Genomic DNA, 19,318 nt, shown 5'->3' on the forward strand with positions numbered 1-19,318 from the left:
ATACTAGACCTTTCAAGCAATTACAGCTAATTGTGCAAGGTTGAGATTAATTCTTTTTAGCCAATTGCAGGAATGCACAAGGTTTTGCGTTAAATCAATAGCAAGATCAAAAGTAATGTAGCTTGGCCATTCTGTAACTGCACCCCTCTGGGATGTTGAGTGGTGTACGAAACTAACTTAGAAACCTAAGAAATAGGAAGCTTTAGAGTCTGATCCATAATTCAATAAGACCATGGCTGATCTGATTGTTGCCTTTATTCAACTTCCTAGACCCTCTGTTTTCTTTAATTAGCTTCAGAAGTTCTCTTCCCATTATAATAGCTGTTATGTTATTTTTCTCTAAACAAAGTTGGTAATTCCTGTCCAGTCATGATCATCCTAATGTTGAGTGAGTGCAAGTTGTAACAGGCAGTGGGTACTTCTATCAAAACTATAAAAACAAGGCATCTCAGTTGCTGCAGAGATGGATCCTGCAAGCAATTTTCAGCTGACCGTCAATCAAAACTCTGTAACTCCACCCTGAATATATTCAGTGGTACAGCTTCCATTGTTTCTAACTGTGTGCCATGAAGTTGTGAGACCCACCTGCTGGCAAAGATTTGATTACTAAAACAAGATGCAAGTAGACCAGGGGTGGAGGATTGCAGCCTGATCTGCCCATTATTATAAAGACACTGGATGGTGCATTTTTTCTAAAACAAAAAAGGGGAACAAAGGAAGCTGTCTCAAAAATTATAGTGTCACTGTAATAGTTGTATCAACACTGTAAAAACAGGTACCTCAGCTGCTGCAATAATGGACCTTTACAGCTAAGAGATCACCAATAATATTTAGAGACAGACCATAAAGACTAGTGTAACGGCAAGAGATCTTCTGAAGCTAAGGAAAGAACATTGCTAGGAACAGTAAAACATTTTTCAGATACATTAGCATCAGAAGACACCAATTTTTTTTTCTGGAATTCAATATTAACTCTTAACTTTGAAGGCATAATATATCAAAGGTAATGTTTTACTGTTTACTGGGGAAAATGATTCCAAGCACTAAGGGAAGAAACTTCTCCTCATCTCTGTCTTAAATAGGAGACACCTAATTTTTGTCTGCGACTCAAGTTCTAGATTTCTCCATGAGAGGAAATGTCATCTCAATACATATTCTATCGAGCATGCTTGGAACTTCTACCAAAAAAAACTGAAACACAAGATGGTGCAGGTTTTTGAATAATAAATTCAGGCAATGTTTAATGAAAGTCAGTCATCCTCTGATTTCCCAAAATGTATTATTTGTGCGGACTATTACCTAGCCCTCAAAACTTGTAAACCTGATGAGATTAATTAATAAAACATTGATGTTTTCTCTTCCATATCTTTAAATCTTCATCTTTATCTTTGCCCTGCCTTATCTCTGTAACTTGATATCATTCGCTGATGTCTTCATTACTCTGTCTCCAGCCAGTTGTGCAAGTTTCCCTTTCATTCACTCTTCAGAACCTTTTAAGTTGCTGCAGTCTTTCTGAAATTCCCTCCCTAAAAGTTTCCATCTCTCCTCCGTTCTAAACTTCCCAAAATTGCATCTTTTTGGTCATCCCTCCCAATTTTTCCATTCCTGCCATAGTGTCCTTTCTTTCTTTGTGCCTATCCGTGAAGCAAAAATATGTTTTCTTCTTGTATAAATGCAACTTGCCATTGCACTAGGTAAATTTTAAGATTATTAAGCTCGGGTACTAGTGTAATGGAATTGCAATTATAAATTGCAAGAAATTAACTTGTTGCTTTAAATGTTTTTCAAACCTAGATGTAGCAGCTCTGTTTACAATTTTAAATATATACCCCATGGTATTTCTAACAAACAATGGACACGTGGCAGAGAAAGCAACCTTTCTATTTGTGCTTTTTAAAATTTCTGTACAGATAGAGATGGTTTGTTTTTCTTCATAGGAAAAGCATCTTCAAATGAAGATGATGTGCAGAAAGCAGACGTGTCTTCAACTGGACAAGGAGTCATTGACAAAGATTCATTGGGACCTCTCTTGCTGAAAGTAAGCTTCAAATGTACAATAGATTTTATTTTCATGTTTATTTCGAAACAGATTTCAGTTTTGAATTGAAAGGAACTTCCAGTGAGTGGTTTAATCATCTAAGTAGACTTTTCTCTGAATGCAACTGCACATAATTATTAAATATGAATCTTTACTGCCCTGAAATAAATTTGGATTAATATTTCATAGTTACATAGCAAGGTTTTCTTTGTGGTTTATAGGCCTTGGATGGCTTTCTGTTTGTGGTCAATCGAGATGGAAACATTGTTTTTGTGTCTGAAAATGTTACACAGTACCTTCAGTACAAGCAGGAGGAGCTTATGAACACTAGTGTGTATAACATCCTTCACCAAGAGGACCGCGATGAATTTCTTAGAAATTTGCCAAAATCTACAGGTAGGACAAATATTTTAATTCTTCTAAGTTCTGGTGCATTTGTGCATTAAGATGAATAAATAAATACTTCATAATGCCCCCATTACGGAGTATTTGAAATAGATGCTTGGTTCCAGATGAATCTCAATATTTTGACTAATCCAACAACTAACTAAACATTCACATTTCTAGAGAAAGTGGAATATCCAATTATGTTAATTGTGCATCTGTAGATGATGGTAGCATGGTGCAAACTTTGGGACTATTACAGTGACACTTCCTATGATTTTTGACAGAGCTTCCTTTGTTCCCCTCTTTTTTTTTTTTAAAAATGCACCATCCAGTGTCTGTAATAATGGGCAGATCAGGCAGCAATCCTCCACCCCTGGTCTACTTGCATCTTGTTTTAGTAATCAAATCTTTGCCAGCAGGTGGGTCTCTCAACTTCACAGCACACAGTTAGAAATGTTATTGCACCAAGTAAGCCGTGTGACAGATCAGTAAATCAGCATTGTGAGTACTTCATTTGTTCTTTAGGAAGATGGGCCAGACCAAGCCAGTTGGGAGTCAGGATAATCAATACTACCGTGGAAGGGTATACAAGCAAGCTGCATGAATCATCTCAGATCTTTGACTAGAGCTGGAAACTACAGCATTTCAGAGCAAAAGGTGGCTGGAATTTAACTGAGTTCTGATGGTTAGGGGAGGGCATTAGGTGGTTCCTACTCAATCTATTTTCAATTCTCTGCACTTTCTGCAAGATCCAGGTAGAAGCAGACTGCAATAGCAAGCATTACTGCAAATAATGAGATGTTGACTCTTGGAATTTTTTAAAACTGGCATCATTTGACTCCCTTTGTATTCCTTGTGAACAAGGTTTGAGGGAGGACAATACAGTGGGTTTTTTTTTATTCACTCATGGGATGTGGGCATCTCTGTGTCGGCCAGCATTTCTTGCCCATCCCCAGAAGGCACTTAAGAGTCAACCACATTGCTGTGGGTCTGGAGCGACATGTAGGCCGATTGGTGAACCAGATGGGTTTTTCTGAAAATCAATGGATTTATGGTCATCATTAGACTATTAATTCCAGATTGTTACTGAATTGAAATTCCACCATCTGCCATGACGGCATTTGAATCTAGGTCCCCAGAACAGTAGCCAAGTTTCTGGATTAATAGTTTAGCATGAATACCACTAGGCCATTGCCACTCCTAATTTTGAGATCCTGTTTGACAACTAGGTGAATGTTAACCTAAGCTTCAGTGTTAGATACCTTGCTAGCATCATGATGCTTTCAATTGACTGATTTATAAAAGTAGCTGTCAGTAAAAGGTCATGTGCTCAATGGCATGACTATAGTCCATTGACCCATGGCATTTTGGCTGTTTTAATATGCAGTTGCTGCTTGCTGAGGCTTTCAAGCTCACCCTCTCACTAAGACTTTCTGTGTCTTCCCTTGGCACAAAGTTGTTCTGATGAACAGCTCACAGTATCCAGATTCGTAAAAGACTCAAAAATGCATTTTTATATGTCTCTTAACACCCACCTTGAATTTAAATTTTCAACTGAAATAAAACTATAGCTCTTCCATTTTTCCCACCTTTTCTCATGGCTTCATCTTTAAAAGAACTACTCCTTTCCAGCATTGTAGAGCTTGGCAACTGGGTTTGGTTTAACAAGGAGCTGGGAGTTAGAACCCAATATGATGCTGTTATTGGAACTTAATGGGTGGAGAGTGGTCAACGACTGTAGTGGTGATGAGTGGCTGCAGTGGGCAGAGGAGAGCTCAAAAGCTACTTGGGTGAATCTTTCCTCCATTCCAAAAACAATGCATAACATTGAACATCAAACCTGGGAGTTAATAGCCTCTAATATTTTGTAATAAAGTAAGCATAATTTGAAAGCAAAAGTTCATGGACTGGGAGAGATATTTGAATGCAAAAGTTCGTGGACTGGGAGAGATGGGAGTTGGAAGAAAGGTACTAAATTATGAATTATCAATTAAGCTGCTGCTCTATCAGGTCATTCTGATTTTGAATTTGCAATCTTCTGAAGTCGTGCATTATTTACCTCTACGTTCTCTCGGCTGTGTAGTGGAATACTAGGGGGTTGACAATGCTAGTGCTTTGTGTGAAAGGCGTTTGAAGAAATTAGACTGGATAAGAGGGGTTTTTGAAATAATTGTTGGAGCAATAAAGATACTTTAGAGAAAAGACAGCAAAATAATGTTAAAAACACAGCACAACAAAAAGTTTTGTGTTCTTTTGCCTTTTTCAGTTTTTTTTTACAACATTTGTTGTAAGATTTAGTTGCCAAAGCAATTTTGAAGCAAAATGTTGTAAGATTTAATTGCTTCTATACTTCTGCTGTAAACTCAGTTTTGAACATTTCGGACAAACCTGCTGAGAAATTCAGAAATAAATTCTAGTGTACGAAATGACTGCTGTGTAAACTTATTGGGATGACTCGGCACAGCTACCTATTGGAATTGGGATTTGCTTGAACAGTTTAAAGACTTGTCAATGAAACAATTTCCATTAAGCATTGGCCTACTAATAGATTTGCCAATATATGCAGAATTTAAAAACTGCTTGCCTGATTTGTAAACCATTAAGATTGCTGTAATATTTCTTATGACCTGTGTCTATTTATTTTTCAGTGAATGGGGTTTCTTGGGCAAACGAAACACAGAGGCAGAAGAGCCATACGTTCAACTGTCGTATGTTAATTAAGATGCCATATGATTCTTTAGAGGAATCAAATGGAAACCATGAGGCTCGTCAGAAGTATGAAACTATGCAGTGCTTTGCCCTTTCTCAGCCAAAGGCTATGACTGAAGAAGGTGAAGGTAAGTTTCTAATATATTAAACCAATTTGACTTGTATTTAAAAACGGAGACAATTTGCTTTTATTAAAGAAGGTCACGAGATGAATTGCCTGAATTCTGTCAAGTTTTGTGAGGTTGTTCTATTCGTCCATGGGATGTAGGTGTCATTGACTAGGCTGGAATTAATACTCTGGCAAACTGCTTTTGCCAATGTTACATTGAGCATCTAACTAAACTGCTACAGTCCAAGTGTTGAAAGTACATCTGTAGTGCTATTAGTTAAAGAGCTCCAGGATTTTCTAGCAAAGATGAACGAACAGTATTTACAAGTTAGGGAGGAAAATTCCAGATTTTTTTTCCTCTCGTACTGCCGCTTCTCTTGTCTTTCTAGGTATTGGAAGTTGTGGGTTGGAAGGTGTTGTTGAAGAAACCATGGCATGTTTTTGCATTGCATCTTGTATCCTCAGTGCAGTGGTGGTGGATAGGGTGCTGATCGAATTTGGGAGTCAGTTAGCTCAGTTGGCTGGACGGATGGTTCGCAATGTGGAGTGATGACAACAGCGCTGTTTCAACCCCCACACTAGCTGAGGTCATTATGAAGGTCCCATCTTCTCAACCTCTTCTGTTGCCTGCAGTATGGCGGCCCTGAAGATAAATTCACCACTAGTCACCTCTCTCCAATGAGAAAGCAGTCCTATGATCCTCTGAGACTATGCAACTTTGTTTCTTTTTCATTGATCAAACAGACTGCTTTGACTTGGATGTTGAGTGTCTTAAGTGTTGAGGCTGCGCTTCCCTAGTTAAGTAGAGAGTATTGCATCATACTTCTGACATGACTTTGTGTTAGAAGAGCTTTGAGCCATTAAGGAGTGTGTCTCTTTGAGAAGAATCCCCAACCTGTAACCTTCTCTTGTATTAATGTGGCTGATCCAGTTGTCTTTCTAGTCAGTAGTGAACCTCAAGGATGTCAATGAAGATGCATTGACAGTGGTAATGCTGTTGAATGTCAAAGGGAATTGATTAGACTCACGTGTTGGACTTAGTGATTGCATGACACTTCTAACATATGCACCACATATGATACTTTACCAGTCCAAACCTGAAAGTTATCCAGGGATTTCTGCATGTGGGGAACAGTCTGCTTTGGTTTCTGTGGAGTGGCGGTTAGAATTAAACACTGGTGTTGCAGCATGATGGGAAATGAGATTAAGTTATCGCTTAGCTCTTAGAGCAAGCTTTTTAAAAAAGTCAATATTTCCTGTGGTCAGAAAATGGAGTATCTTCTGAACCACCCATTGAACAGTTAAAATGGAACTACTTTAAATTTATGAAGTTGATGTTTTCAGGACAAGATATCATTTTTTTTTCTTTTCCAAAGGAAACGCCTAACCTTCCTTCCTTTTCCTCATAACTTAGATTCTTGAAACCCAGAACCATTATGGATGCTTGATTATATGCAGCAGTAGCTGTTGTGTCAGGCAAATAAATAATATGAAGTATTGTCTGTGACAAAAAGTAGTATTGATTTGTTTCTATAAAATGAGTTAACCATTCCAATCTGGAAATTAGGTATGAAAAATCTGGTTTCATTGTTTCAGATCTGCAGTCCTGTATGATTTGTGTAGCAAGACGGATTACACCAGTGGAGAGATCGCCATTTCCCTCTAGTCCTGAAAGTTTTGTCACAAAGCATGATATGACAGGTGAGGACTCAAATAAAAAACACCCTAATTAATGAAAAGGTCCTTTCAAACTGTAAAGCTTCTAAGTTGATGAATGTATCATTTCAAATTAGTTAGGTAAAAAAGCTTTATTTATCTTAATGTTATTCTTCTGAAGCTTCAACAGCTAGACCCTAAGTGGGAACTCCATATTCACTATAACAGCCATTTAGAAACATCACCATGTCGTAGGTACCATTGTAGCAAAGCCTAATTTGTTAATAAAATTGTTCTCTGCTTGTTGATCATAATTTTGCAACCACCATTAGAAACAGAGGAACAGAAGTGGACCATTCAGCCTGTTGAGTCTGCCCTACCATTTAATAGTCATGGCTGATTGAACACTTCAGTGTATTTTTACCTACCCTAACGCTATCGACCTGTATGCCATTGGTAATCAGAAATCTAACCATTTGTACCTTGAATGTACTCAAGACTGAGCTTCGACAGCCCTCTGTGTTGGAATTGCAAAGGTTCACAACCCTTGGGATGGGGAGCAGGGGTGGCGACAGTGCAGAAAAAATATTGTGTGCTCTGAAATTGTGTCCACCATTCTAGACTTCCCAACCAGGGAGAGCATCTTACCTGCATCTAGCCAGTCTATCCTTTTAAGCACTTTGTGCATTTCCATGGGATCAGCTCTTATTCTTTGAATTGCTAATGAATACAAGCCTCGTTTGCCAATCTCTTTCCATTGGGGACAGTCCTGCCATCCCATGAACAAGTCTGCTGAATCTTTGTTGCAATGTCTCTATGACAATAATTTTTTTGCTGAGGTAAGGACACCAAAACTGCACAAAGGACTCCAACTATGGTCTAACCAAACTCCTGTAAAATTGAAGCAAGACTTCACTACTCCTGCACACAGCTCTAAGATGGCGGCAGAATAGAGCTCCTAAGACAGAACTCATCAGCTCCGACTGCTTTTCTTTCTCGCCTTTTTCTTTTTTTTAATCGTTTTTCTTTAAGCTTTTCTTCCCCTCTACTCACCTTCTGAAGGGAGCTCGGTCATGGATGCAACATCGGCTGGGGGCCCAGAGCAGGGACTTTGCCGGTCATCTGCGAGGAGGTTGGTGTGCCCAGGCAAAACTCTGGTGGTTGGTAGATTTGTGGATGTGGCTGGGGACGTGGAGTGGCACCAGAGCCGGACTGTGGTGGTCAGCAAGATGGAGGCATGGGTGAGAGAGAGGATGGCAGTTGCCACAGGGATCGAATCCAGCATGGGAAAGAGAGGTTGGAGGTTGGCGGTTGACAGCTCGGGGGAAGAGAAGATGGTGGTCTGTGGCGAGATGGCAGCGTGGAGGCATAGGGATCAAGAGATCAAGCCCAGTCTGGGAGAGCGATTGAGCTGTTTTGGTGAAAGCCCAGCATGGAATGACTGCAGGCCTATAGCTAAAGAAGGACTGTAATTTGGAATATTTAACTTTATTTCTTATTTACAACTTTATACTGACAAGAACTGTAATGTTGAACTTTTAACTTATTTCTTTATTTTTCTACTCCATACCTAAGATTTTTTTACCTGAGTACCTTGTACCTAGTGGTGACATTGTAAACTTTTCACATCTTTGTACTTGAGTACATGTGACAATTAAACCTAATTCTAATTCTAATTCTAATTCTACTCAAATGGAGTCATTAGAGTCATATAGCGCGGAAACAGACCCTTTGATCCGTCTGATCCATGTTGGCCAAGTTTTCCAAACTAAACTAGCCCCAGTTGCATGCATTTGGCCTACACCCTCCAAAATCTTTCCTATTCATGTACTTGTCCAAATGTCTTTTAAATGTTGTAACTGCACCTGCATCTACCACTTCCTCTGGCAGTTTATTCCATTTCTGAACCACCCTCTGTGTGGAAAAAGTTACCCCTCAGGTCCCGAAATGAATCTTTCTCCCCTCATCTTAAAATTATGCCCTCTAGTTTTGAACTCCCCAACCCTAAGGAAAAGACCTTTGCTATTCATCTTATGTATGATCCTCATGATTGTATAAACCTCTATTAGGTCACCCTTCATCCTCCTATGCTCCCACTGAAAATAAGTCACATCTTATCCAACCTCTCCTCCAGTCCTGGTAACTTCCTTGTAAATCTTCTCTGCACCCTCTCCAATTTAATAATATCCTTCCTATAGCAGGATGACCAGAACTGTACACAGGACTTCAAAGGTTAACATTCCATTAGCTTTACTATTACCTTGCCTAAACTGCATGTTCGCCTTCAGCATTCAGTTGTTGATAAGGACACTTAGGGACTTGAGTACATCTGTACTTTTTGACCTCTTACCTGCACATCTGTTTCTCCTGCCAAAGTGGATAACCTCTCATTTTTGACAATATATTTTATCTGCCATGTAGTTACCTATTAACTAAGCCTGTCCAAATGTTTCTGAAGCCACTTTACATCTTCCTGACAACTCTCATTCCTAGTTAGCTTTGTATTATCAGAAAATGTGAAAATATTACATTTGGTCCCCACCTCCAAATCATTGGTATATATTGTGAACAGCTGGGGCGCACGTACTGAACCTCTTGGTACCTGAAAATTGACAGACTGCTAATGTGAGAATGACCCCTCTTTTTCTACCATTTTTGTCTGTTAGCCAATCTTTAATCCATGCCAATATGTCACTTGTACTCTGCTTTAATTTTTCAAACAAGCTTCCTGAAGGGGACTTTAGGGTTAGCCTTCTGAAAATCTAAGTGTACATATCCATCGGCTCTGTTTTCTCAATTGTGTTAGGAATGTCTTCATAAAAAATGCCAAACTCCTCAAATGATTTCCCATTTGCAAATTTGCATTGACTATGGCCAATCTGAACATTATCATCCAAGTGTCTACTTGATATATCCTTTACAGTAGATTCTAGCATTTTCTGTAGACCTCTGTTTTCTGTCTAGTTCCACTCTTAAATTTCCTAATTGCCAATCTGCAGGAATAATTCCATAATCTATAGAATTTTGGAAGATGATCACCAATGCATCAACTATCTCTAAAGCCATCTCTTCAACACTCGGGGATATAAACTATTGAGTCCAGGGATTTATCAATTATCATCTCTATTAATTTATCTAGTATGATCTACTTACTTACTTATCCTAATTTCCTGCAACTCCTTATTCTTCTGAGCGACATGGACATCCATTTCTTGTATTATCCTCAATGAAAACAGACACTAAGTAATCATTTAGCTCCTCTGCCATTTCTATACTCCCCCCACCCCCCATTAAAAATTCTCCTTCCTCTACCTGTATTAGACCCACATTTGGTTTAACCAAACATTTCCTTTTTACATATCTATAGAAGCTTTAACAGCCCAAGTTTATGGTTGTTGCTAGATTGCATTGAACTTCTATTCTTCTTTCCTGATCAGTTGCTCAATCGTCTGTTGCATTCTGAAAAGGTTCCCAATCCTCGGATCTACTGTTTATTTCTGCTAACTTTGTAGACTTTAACTTTTAATCTTACGCAATCCAGTAATCCTGCACAAAAAATACTTAGAACAAATTGTAAACATGTTTTAAGCACTTTGTTCTTTTACATTTTACTCATTTCCACAATTTGATTCTGGAGGTTTTCCTTTTATTCTTGTGGATGTTGTCGTGGAATTTGAACCCATGCCCCCAGATCAATAGCCTGGGGCTCTGGATTACTACGCCAGTGCCACCATGCCACCATATCCATCTAAGCAGACCATCTGACACTAGCTGGCTATTGATTATGTTAGGACACAAAGACAGATAGCCAAACCAAATCAGCCTTCCTAACTCTGTTTGCAAGACTGTAAAATTAAACTGAAGATCCCCAAATAGCCTCTCCAGTGGTTCCTAACCAGACTTCTGAATTACCAGTGCATACTTTGCAAGTAATCAAAGACACCAGATTTGTGTTGTAAACAAAAGACTTAACAATTTATTAATTACATGATAACTTCAGCAAAGAGAAAATTAAACAACACAGTAAGCTGATTAATGTCTGTGCTTTAAACCCAAAACATTTATTTTCAGACCCCAGTCACACAAAAGACAGACAGACAGACGAACAAACACAGTTAAGGAATAGATAAAATAAAATCAAACAGCTGCCAGAATACTTGAATGTCTTTCATGACGCATTGTTTCACAGGTATAAATATGGACTCCATGGCTGTGTTTTATTTTGAACCATTGATCAGGATCACTTTTCATTTCACCCAGGCGGTAATGCTTGGAACTCAGTTTTTGTACTTTTTCGCATTCTGGAAACATGTATCATATTGGGCAGGGAACTTTCAATCTTCTTACTGTCTCAGTAGCATCCCAAAATCATCTGTCAGAAAGCAAAGTTTAAAAAAAAACAACTTTAATTCTAGTTCAGCCCTCTTCAACAGTCTCCTCCTAAGGCGTCATTTATCATTCAAGAACTGCCATTTGCTCAATCACAGGGTCCCTTTCAGACTTAGCAGAACCAATTCCCATGTACTAACCTCGTTAATAGTCAACTCTGCTGTCTGTTTAAACACAATGCTCTTTCTGGAGTTACTGTGTCTGTTAGAATCTTTTTAATAAAGGCTCAGCCTGCAGTTATCCTCCAGGCCTGGCTTTGCAAACAAACAAGGCTTGTTGGTCTGATTTTTTAACCTTTTTAATGCAAACTATCCCAAAGTCCACTGGTTATTTCTAGTTCAAAATTCAAAATTGATAAAAGAATATAAAGAAAATAATGGAAAATCAATGAGGGTTCGAACAGTTGGATGAAAACAAGTCCCAGCTGTTTGCTTGCTGATGTTTGAAGCTCAAGATTTAAGATTGAGCATTTGAGGCATTAATTGCATCCCTTTTTGCAGCTTACTAGTCAATCTGAACCTCTGTGCGATGTTGCTGTCAATTCTACCATGAGCTGAATTTCCAAGTCGACAGCTGCTTACTTTCACCTCCATAGTATTTCCCAGGTGCATCCTAAAATTTTACTCACTTTTGCTGAGATCCTCATCTGTGCTTTGGCATTTTTAGGCTTGGTGTCACTGAGTGGTCTCCTCACTGCAGTAGGCAACTTGCTTCGCTCTTTTTGACTTGTGCAGACTTGTTACACCAGTATCCTGATCCATTCTGATCACTCCCTCCTGTCAATCGATCTTTCAGCGAGCTCCTTGGCCTCTTGCACCCTCGGACATTAGCGGATTATGGTTAGCTCTGGACTATACCTATTGTTACAGAGGGGGAATAGCTGAACTCCTCTGATAATTACCAAAATGCAAGACCCAATCTGTTATGATGGGATTAGAGGTTCCCTTCTAATAATTACACATGAAACACCCAGAAAAGCTTGCTTTTCCCCTTGTAATCTGTTGAAAGCATGGTTAAAGGAAGAAAATCCCTGATGTCCACTTTACAAATAACAAGAAACAATTTATTTGTTTAACCCTAACAATGAACAAATTAAAAAAATTACGAACAAATTTAAAAAATTACTAACAAACTAAATAATTCCCCCCAGACTACCAATTGCTTCCTAACTGGTCTAAATTCTACTAGAATGCTGCTTAAATAAAGACAAGTCCCATTAATATAAACCCAATTAATAATAAGCAATAAATTATAACTTAGTCTGTGCAAACTTGGAGAGATTGTCTTCTGAAATATTCTGTTGCCTCCACCCTCTTCACAAATGCCTTTCTTCTGTTAATTCTGCTGTCAGGGATGTTTTATATCTACAATTTCTTCATTGAGGACTTTGGGCTAAAATACAGTGGTACCTTTGATTAATTAGATGGGCTTTCTCTGAGAGCTGAATGGTGCTAACTCTGGCAGGTGGCGGATCACTCTCTCTTTCAGATGGCAGTTGGCTCTCCCCAATTTTCCAAATGCCGTCATCTTGTATACCGTGATGAATTAATCAGGTTCTTATATGATTGGTTTCAGGTTATCAACACTATCAGATTTAAATTCAGTTGGCTTTCTGTATCTAGGTTCTTTGTTTAAATTAATTGGCTGAATTCAAACTCGTTGTCACAACATCAAAACAAGACCGCTGTTTTGCCTGCCACCTGTAAAGCTTTTTTTGATAAACTTGTTTCAGTTTTTGAGGCTCTCTGTACCGGCAACTTCTGCTGCTCACAGACATGCATTTTCTTTTTAAATTTCTAAGTACAGACAAAGCACAAATCTCTTAAAGGAGCTCTTAAAAGAATCTCTTAAAGTTAGCTTCCTGCCTTCCACTTCACAATTACTCTACCCAACTTTGTAACACTATCTTGAGGTTAAACATGCTGTACAAATGCATGTTGTTCTTTGTCATGATCCCTCATTTCCTTCATTTTTTCTAGTTGAACAAATGAACTGATTCTATGTTAAGTTCCTTTTCTTTCTTCCATATTTTCAGGCAAGATTACCTCAATAGATCCAAGTTCCCTGCGTGCCTCAAAGAAACCGGGCTGGGAAGATCTTGTGCGAAGATGCATTCAGAGGTTCTCTCACCATAATGATGGACAGCCATGGTCTCTGAAAAGACATTACCATGAAGGTGAAGTGCTACAAAATGGTATTGGCCATTAACAGTTATTGACATTGAGGAATAGGTGCTCACATAATTGATATTTCTAAGAAGAACTGAGATTGGTGTGGGATGAGAGTTTGATGAAAGACAGGACCAGACCTCAAAAACAATTTGATTAAAATTAAATACATTATTATGGCTTAAAGGTAATTTACTTTTGCAAACTATTTGCATCCTTTATTAAAAAAAAGAACCTGAATGATTTATTGGAATAAAATGCTCTTTGATAACTCCTTTCCTGTTTTCACAGGCATGCAAAGTCTCTCTGGTGAAGAGTGACCTGACTCGAAATGTTAACTGTGCTTTCTCTCCACAGATGCTACGAGACCTGTTGTTTTTTGCCAGCTGTTTCTGTTTTTGTTTCCAAGTCTTTCTCCTTATCAGGCTTATCCATCTAACAATATGGTACCTAATTAATAAGTATCAACTCCCTTCCTCTGCCTTAGCCCAAGCCAACATGACAGAAGGACATTTTGAATGTTATGTTAGTTTTATTGGTTGTGGATATGGGATCCTTTACATTTGTCAGTAGCTGTCGCAGGGTGTTTTGTGGGCTAAACTGATACCTAGGGGTCTGAGTAGTCTTGTGGTCATCTCTTGTGCATCTACCGTATATCAGAGATGACCACAAAACTACTCAGACCCCTAGGTATCAGGGTAGCCCACAAACCAACAACCACCCTGTCACAGCGACTGACGAACAAAAAGGATCTCATACCTTCAACCAATAAAACTAACATAATATACAAAATACTATGCAAGGACTGTGAAAAACATTACATAGGACACACTGGAAGAAAACTGGCAATAAGGATACACGAACAACAGCTAGCCACCAAGAGACTTGATCAATTCTCACTGGTCTCAACACAAACTGACAAAGGACACCAAATTCGACTGGGACAACACGTCCATAAAAGCACGAGCCAAATGGAGACATGCCAGGGAATTCCTGGAGTCCTGGCATTTCAACCAGAACTCCATCAACAAACACATCAAGCTGGACCTGATATACAAACCACTAAAAAGCAACCAGAAGTAATGCCAACCATCCCAGCAAACGGAGCACATAAGTAACAAGCAAGACAGAACACCAACGCTTCACCAGAGGCGCACTGACAATGTTACTTAGCAGGGTGGCAAGACGTCTGCTACCGAACACACCGGCTCAGTTAGCAAGTCTACAACCTCATCCACAACTCGAGCTACAGATCTTCTCAAAAACTTTAAACATGACTGCTCTGTTCTGGCCCTACCTTTTTCTGAGCTGGTTTGCTAAATTTGGATCTAGTATGGCGTAATTACTCATCTGGTTCTTCAGCTGTTCTCAAAGTACATCGTAGAATACCATGTCCAGATATTTCAGACTTCAGTGTTCTGCTTTGCTTTTGTTTCTAGAAAAAAAAATCATAAACAGCATTTATACTATTAGAGAGAGCAAGCAGGTGGCTGCTGCCCCCAATTTTAAAACACTTCATGCTCTCCTGCTATCCAGGTTCCTATAGTTGTATTTGGTCTAGTATGAAACAAAGAACTGAATGCTTGAAATCTGAAACAAAGACAAAAATTGCTGCAGAAACTCAGCAGGTCTGGCAGCATGTGTAGAAAAAGCAGAGTTAATGTTTCAAGTCTTTTTGCTTTAGCCCTGTTTTTCTTTGTTTTCTTAATGCAAGACAAAATGTATAGTAGGAAACGTGTGAGGATTTTGGAAATTCCATTGTTACTTAACTGACTCTGCTATTAAGTGTAATTGGCAGGTTGATTTAGTAGATTATGTTCTTAACTTTGTGCATGCTTGTTTGTATAGTAATTCTTTTTTTCCTTTCCTACTTAGCCTTTACGCAAGGTCAAGCTGAGAGTCCCCTTTATCGTTTTTCCTTGTCGGATGGTACAGTAGTCACTGCACAAACCAAGACCAAACTTATACGCAGCTCAGCATCTAATGAGTCTGTTGGCTTTGGCTCTACACACTTGCTGCAAAGGTACAGAAGTATACTGAAATTTGCAGCTGTGTGATAGAAAATAAATATTTTTTGTTACAGTTATTTTAGAAGTGTAGCTTTTATATAATACTTATGTTGTAAGAGCTCATCAGTGCTTCCTTGTATTTGAAGAGGTAGCTTCATAAAGACACACTGCAATCAATGATTTCTCCTAAATTTTTGTTTTTCTGTCACACACCATTGAATAACTGCAAAGATACAAGAATCACCATGTCTGCGAATTCTATCCTTTAGTAGATCAATAGATGGTCTTCATATTTGCGCAGGTCATCTTATATTTAGCAATCCCTCACTTCTCAGATGAATTCCTTGCCTCCAACAAAGGCCCGCCCTATGTCCAAATTCTTTAACATGGTTATTGTACCTATGCCACTTGAGTTTATGCCTGAATCAATTTTCATTTAGTAATTTTATGTAAGACTAAAATTCAGACTTTGTTTTATGTGATATTTTATTATGAAATGTGTTTCATCACTGTCAAGGCAGATTTTATATGGACCAGTTAGATCTGAAAGGATGTGCAGATTTTGTCAGTCAGGGATCAAAGCTGTACAAGAAGACTAGTTGCAATGCCAGCTTGTGCTTTTGGTCAGTTTTTTTTTAAACTAGTTTGTAAATCAGACTCCATCTTAAAAAAAAAAAATTGAATTTTCTGGAAACTTGGCATTGGTTGCAAAAGTTCCAAAAGAACTGATTTTGCTTTTGTATTCTGCAGACTCAAGTTGCACTAATGTGGCTTATTTTAGTTCTGCACATTCTTAGTTGTATGACATTTTCCTTTGAGGAAGGTCAACACCTAATGATTTTTGTTTATCACTGTCCCACTGTGAAAGCTTTAACTAAACTGATAATTGCTACAATAGATTACAGCCTAAAAACTAACTTGTGAATTGTAAGAATCATTATATCTTTCTTTTGGTCTGTTGTAGCTTTTGAGGTGTTTAAAAAAGATATTAATAGAGCTGAAGAGAGAATGAACACCTTGAGTCAGAGAATAGGGTTAGGTATATCTGCATTTTTAATGGCAGGTTACCATGTAATTTTTTTTTACTGAATAAGCTATTATAATTATCAACAATACCATTTCAGTTCTTGGGCCTTTGCAGTGAAAGTCTAATTTCTAATATTAAATCTAATTCCCAATTTGTTTTTACTTGTAGGGAACAGAATGGTTGCAGACTGAATCAAACCAACATGGGGCAAGAAATGATGAAAACGCTTGCTACAGCAAGCACAAACCCTTCAAGCAATATGAGCATGTCATCAGGGGCAACAGGACAGGGAATGCCGGTGCAAAATAATATGAACTATGGTGCAAATAGCTTGAATGACCCCAGTTCTATGGGGCAAATGGGACGGTTTGGTGCAGCAGGTGGGACAGCTGGTGCAATGAACCATGGGTCTGGTATGCAGACACCTAACGTACAGGGAAACAGCTGTGCACTCACAATGAATAGTCCCCCACATAGTAGCCCTGGGGTGAACACAAGCCAACAAAATCTGATGCTTTCACCAAGGCATCGGGTGAGTCCACGAATGGGACCCAACCAGTATTCTTCAGCTGGTGGAATGCAGTCACCAGTGGGGCATATAAACAGCACAGGCAGTAGCACCTTCTCTAGTAGTTCCCTTAATGCACTTCAAGCCATAAGTGAAGGATTGGGAGTTTCACTCCTGTCATCACTATCATCACCTGGTCAAAAGATGGAAGCGTCCCCAAATGTGAACTTGCTCCAGCAATCAAAGATGAGTAGCGTAGATCTAAAAGATTCGCCTGGCCTTTTTGGGGAACACAACCAAGTTGAGAGCACAGTGGGTCGACCAGAAAGCAGAGATGCTCATAGTGAACAGAAGAGTATCAAGGAAGGAAATCTAAACATTTTTGGTAATAACGATAACATGGAGGGCCAGAGAAAATTCCACGAGAACAAAAATCACACCAAACTGTTGCAATTACTGACCTCCCCCGCGGATGACATGGGGCTAACATCTTTAGCAAACCCTAATTTGGATTCTAGTGTTAAAGACTCCTCTTCAGGCATTACAAGTCCAACGGGAGTCTCCTCAACTTCAGCTTCAGCTGGTGGCAGTGCTGCTACAGCCACATTGCATGGCTCTTCTTTACAAGAGAAACACAAAATTTTACACAAGTTGCTGAAGAATGGAAACTCCCCTGCAGAAGTAGCCAAGCTTACTGCAGAGGCTACAGGCAAAGAGTCTTGTCAGGATTCGGGCAGTATGACACCAGTTGGAGATGCTGCGATCAAGCAGGAACAGATGAGCCCTAAGAAGAAAGAAAGTAATGCACTACTACGATACCTGTTAGACAAAGATGACCCGAAAGAACTCACTTTAAAGGATATTAAGCCTAAAATTGAAGGAATGGACAAAATGGATCCTTGTAATGCAGCCAAAGTTTCAGGCTCAATGCAGGTGAAGGATGAAGTGCGCATCAAGACTGAACCAACTGACCAGGTGAAAAAGAGAGAGTGAAGTTTTACTGCTTGAGTGTTGGAATGCAGAGTTTTGTGTTTTATTGCCTATAGTGTTCTATTAATAGAAGTAGATTACTTATTGGGTGATAAGTAGGGCTTGCCATTGGATATACAATACTCTGAGAACACCAGTTATAGCATGGTGCAAGAATTCAATAGTAGAATTCTGTCTCCCCTTCTCCCCCTATTTTTTTAATTGCACACTCGTGTTACTACTTCCTTTTACCCCACACATTCAACAATCAGCTTTGGAAACTGAACTTAATTTAACATTGTGTAACGTGAAACAGATCTATCCTTACAGAAGGAAATTAGGCCGGTTTCAGGCGATTAAAGAAGACAGGCATATCCTAAACCCTGTGATAGTGGCTCTTGATTATGTCTTACCGTGTGATATGACGCAATCTGATTTTTTGTAATATGAACATGCTTTGGAATATGATGCGTGTTGCAGCATATATTCCAGCTTCTGGTTGTTGCCTGTTGATTGGCAACAGTAATTTCATTAATTGAGCATGTTTGCTCACTACTCAAGTCACCTGATATTCTCCATCACGAAGTCGTGTATGACTGTTTTTGGGTATTGCTGCCATCCAGAACTTTGACCAGAGTGGGTGTTAACAAACTGTTCAATGCTAGGAAAATAGCATCGCCTAATCAATTAAATTCGTGTGAAGTCACACCAACAGACTTTTTTCAATAGAATTACTGGGTATAGGCAGAAGCAAAACCTAGTTGATTACCTGCTATTCAAGGGTACAGAGGCCATTTGTAGTTTCAAAGCACTTGCCCTTGATGAGATTAGTTTTATTCTGTGCAGACTAGTGGGTGGCCCTGAGCCCGAAGAGTGCAAGAGCAGTTTGTGGGTACATGAGGTGGGCCACAACCACACTCGCCTGTATTTCAGCATATAGTTCAAGCTAATGCCAAAATAATATTTGATGACCCTGAAATTTCAAATGGGATGAGGCAGGAGCAGCTGGTAATTGGTTAGAAGTTTCATTCTGCTCAATTCTGTTCCTTTGCTTTGTACTTGGGCTTAATTGACATATTCATTGTCTAACTGTACTGTGAATCTCTCACTTTGGATCACCTTCCTCTTGTCACTATTCTCATACTCAATTTGTAATTTTTTTTTTTAATTGTACATTCTTTGGAGAATTGGATTTGACTATCCAACCATGCTCACAATACTTGGTGACCAATGACCTATTTCCCATTAAATAAAGCTAGTCACGTGTAAAGTTTGTACATGAAATAGTTTGATTCTGTTGAATTCTCTCTCTCTCTCTCTCTCTCTCTCTCTCTCTCTCTCTTTTTTCT

At 38.9% G+C, this 19,318-nt stretch overlaps 1 protein-coding gene across 1 annotated transcript in view; it reads left to right on the forward strand.

Moving 5' to 3' along the window:
• Window positions 1-19,318, forward strand: part of ncoa3 (nuclear receptor coactivator 3) — an 80,449-nt gene that overhangs the window by 46,846 nt on the left and 14,285 nt on the right. The window contains exons 5-12 of the mRNA XM_048608542.1: window positions 1,938-2,038; window positions 2,260-2,434; window positions 5,074-5,262; window positions 6,840-6,944; window positions 13,324-13,464; window positions 15,332-15,479; window positions 16,661-17,975; window positions 18,286-18,385. Of these exons, the coding sequence (XP_048464499.1) occupies window positions 1,938-2,038; window positions 2,260-2,434; window positions 5,074-5,262; window positions 6,840-6,944; window positions 13,324-13,464; window positions 15,332-15,479; window positions 16,661-17,975; window positions 18,286-18,385 (2,274 nt within the window). The remainder of the gene's footprint in view (window positions 1-1,937; window positions 2,039-2,259; window positions 2,435-5,073; window positions 5,263-6,839; window positions 6,945-13,323; window positions 13,465-15,331; window positions 15,480-16,660; window positions 17,976-18,285; window positions 18,386-19,318) is intronic.

Source organism: Rhincodon typus, chromosome 19 (assembly GCF_021869965.1).
Source record: "Rhincodon typus isolate 14 chromosome 19, sRhiTyp1.1, whole genome shotgun sequence".
Lineage (NCBI taxonomy): Eukaryota > Metazoa > Chordata > Chondrichthyes > Orectolobiformes > Rhincodontidae > Rhincodon > Rhincodon typus.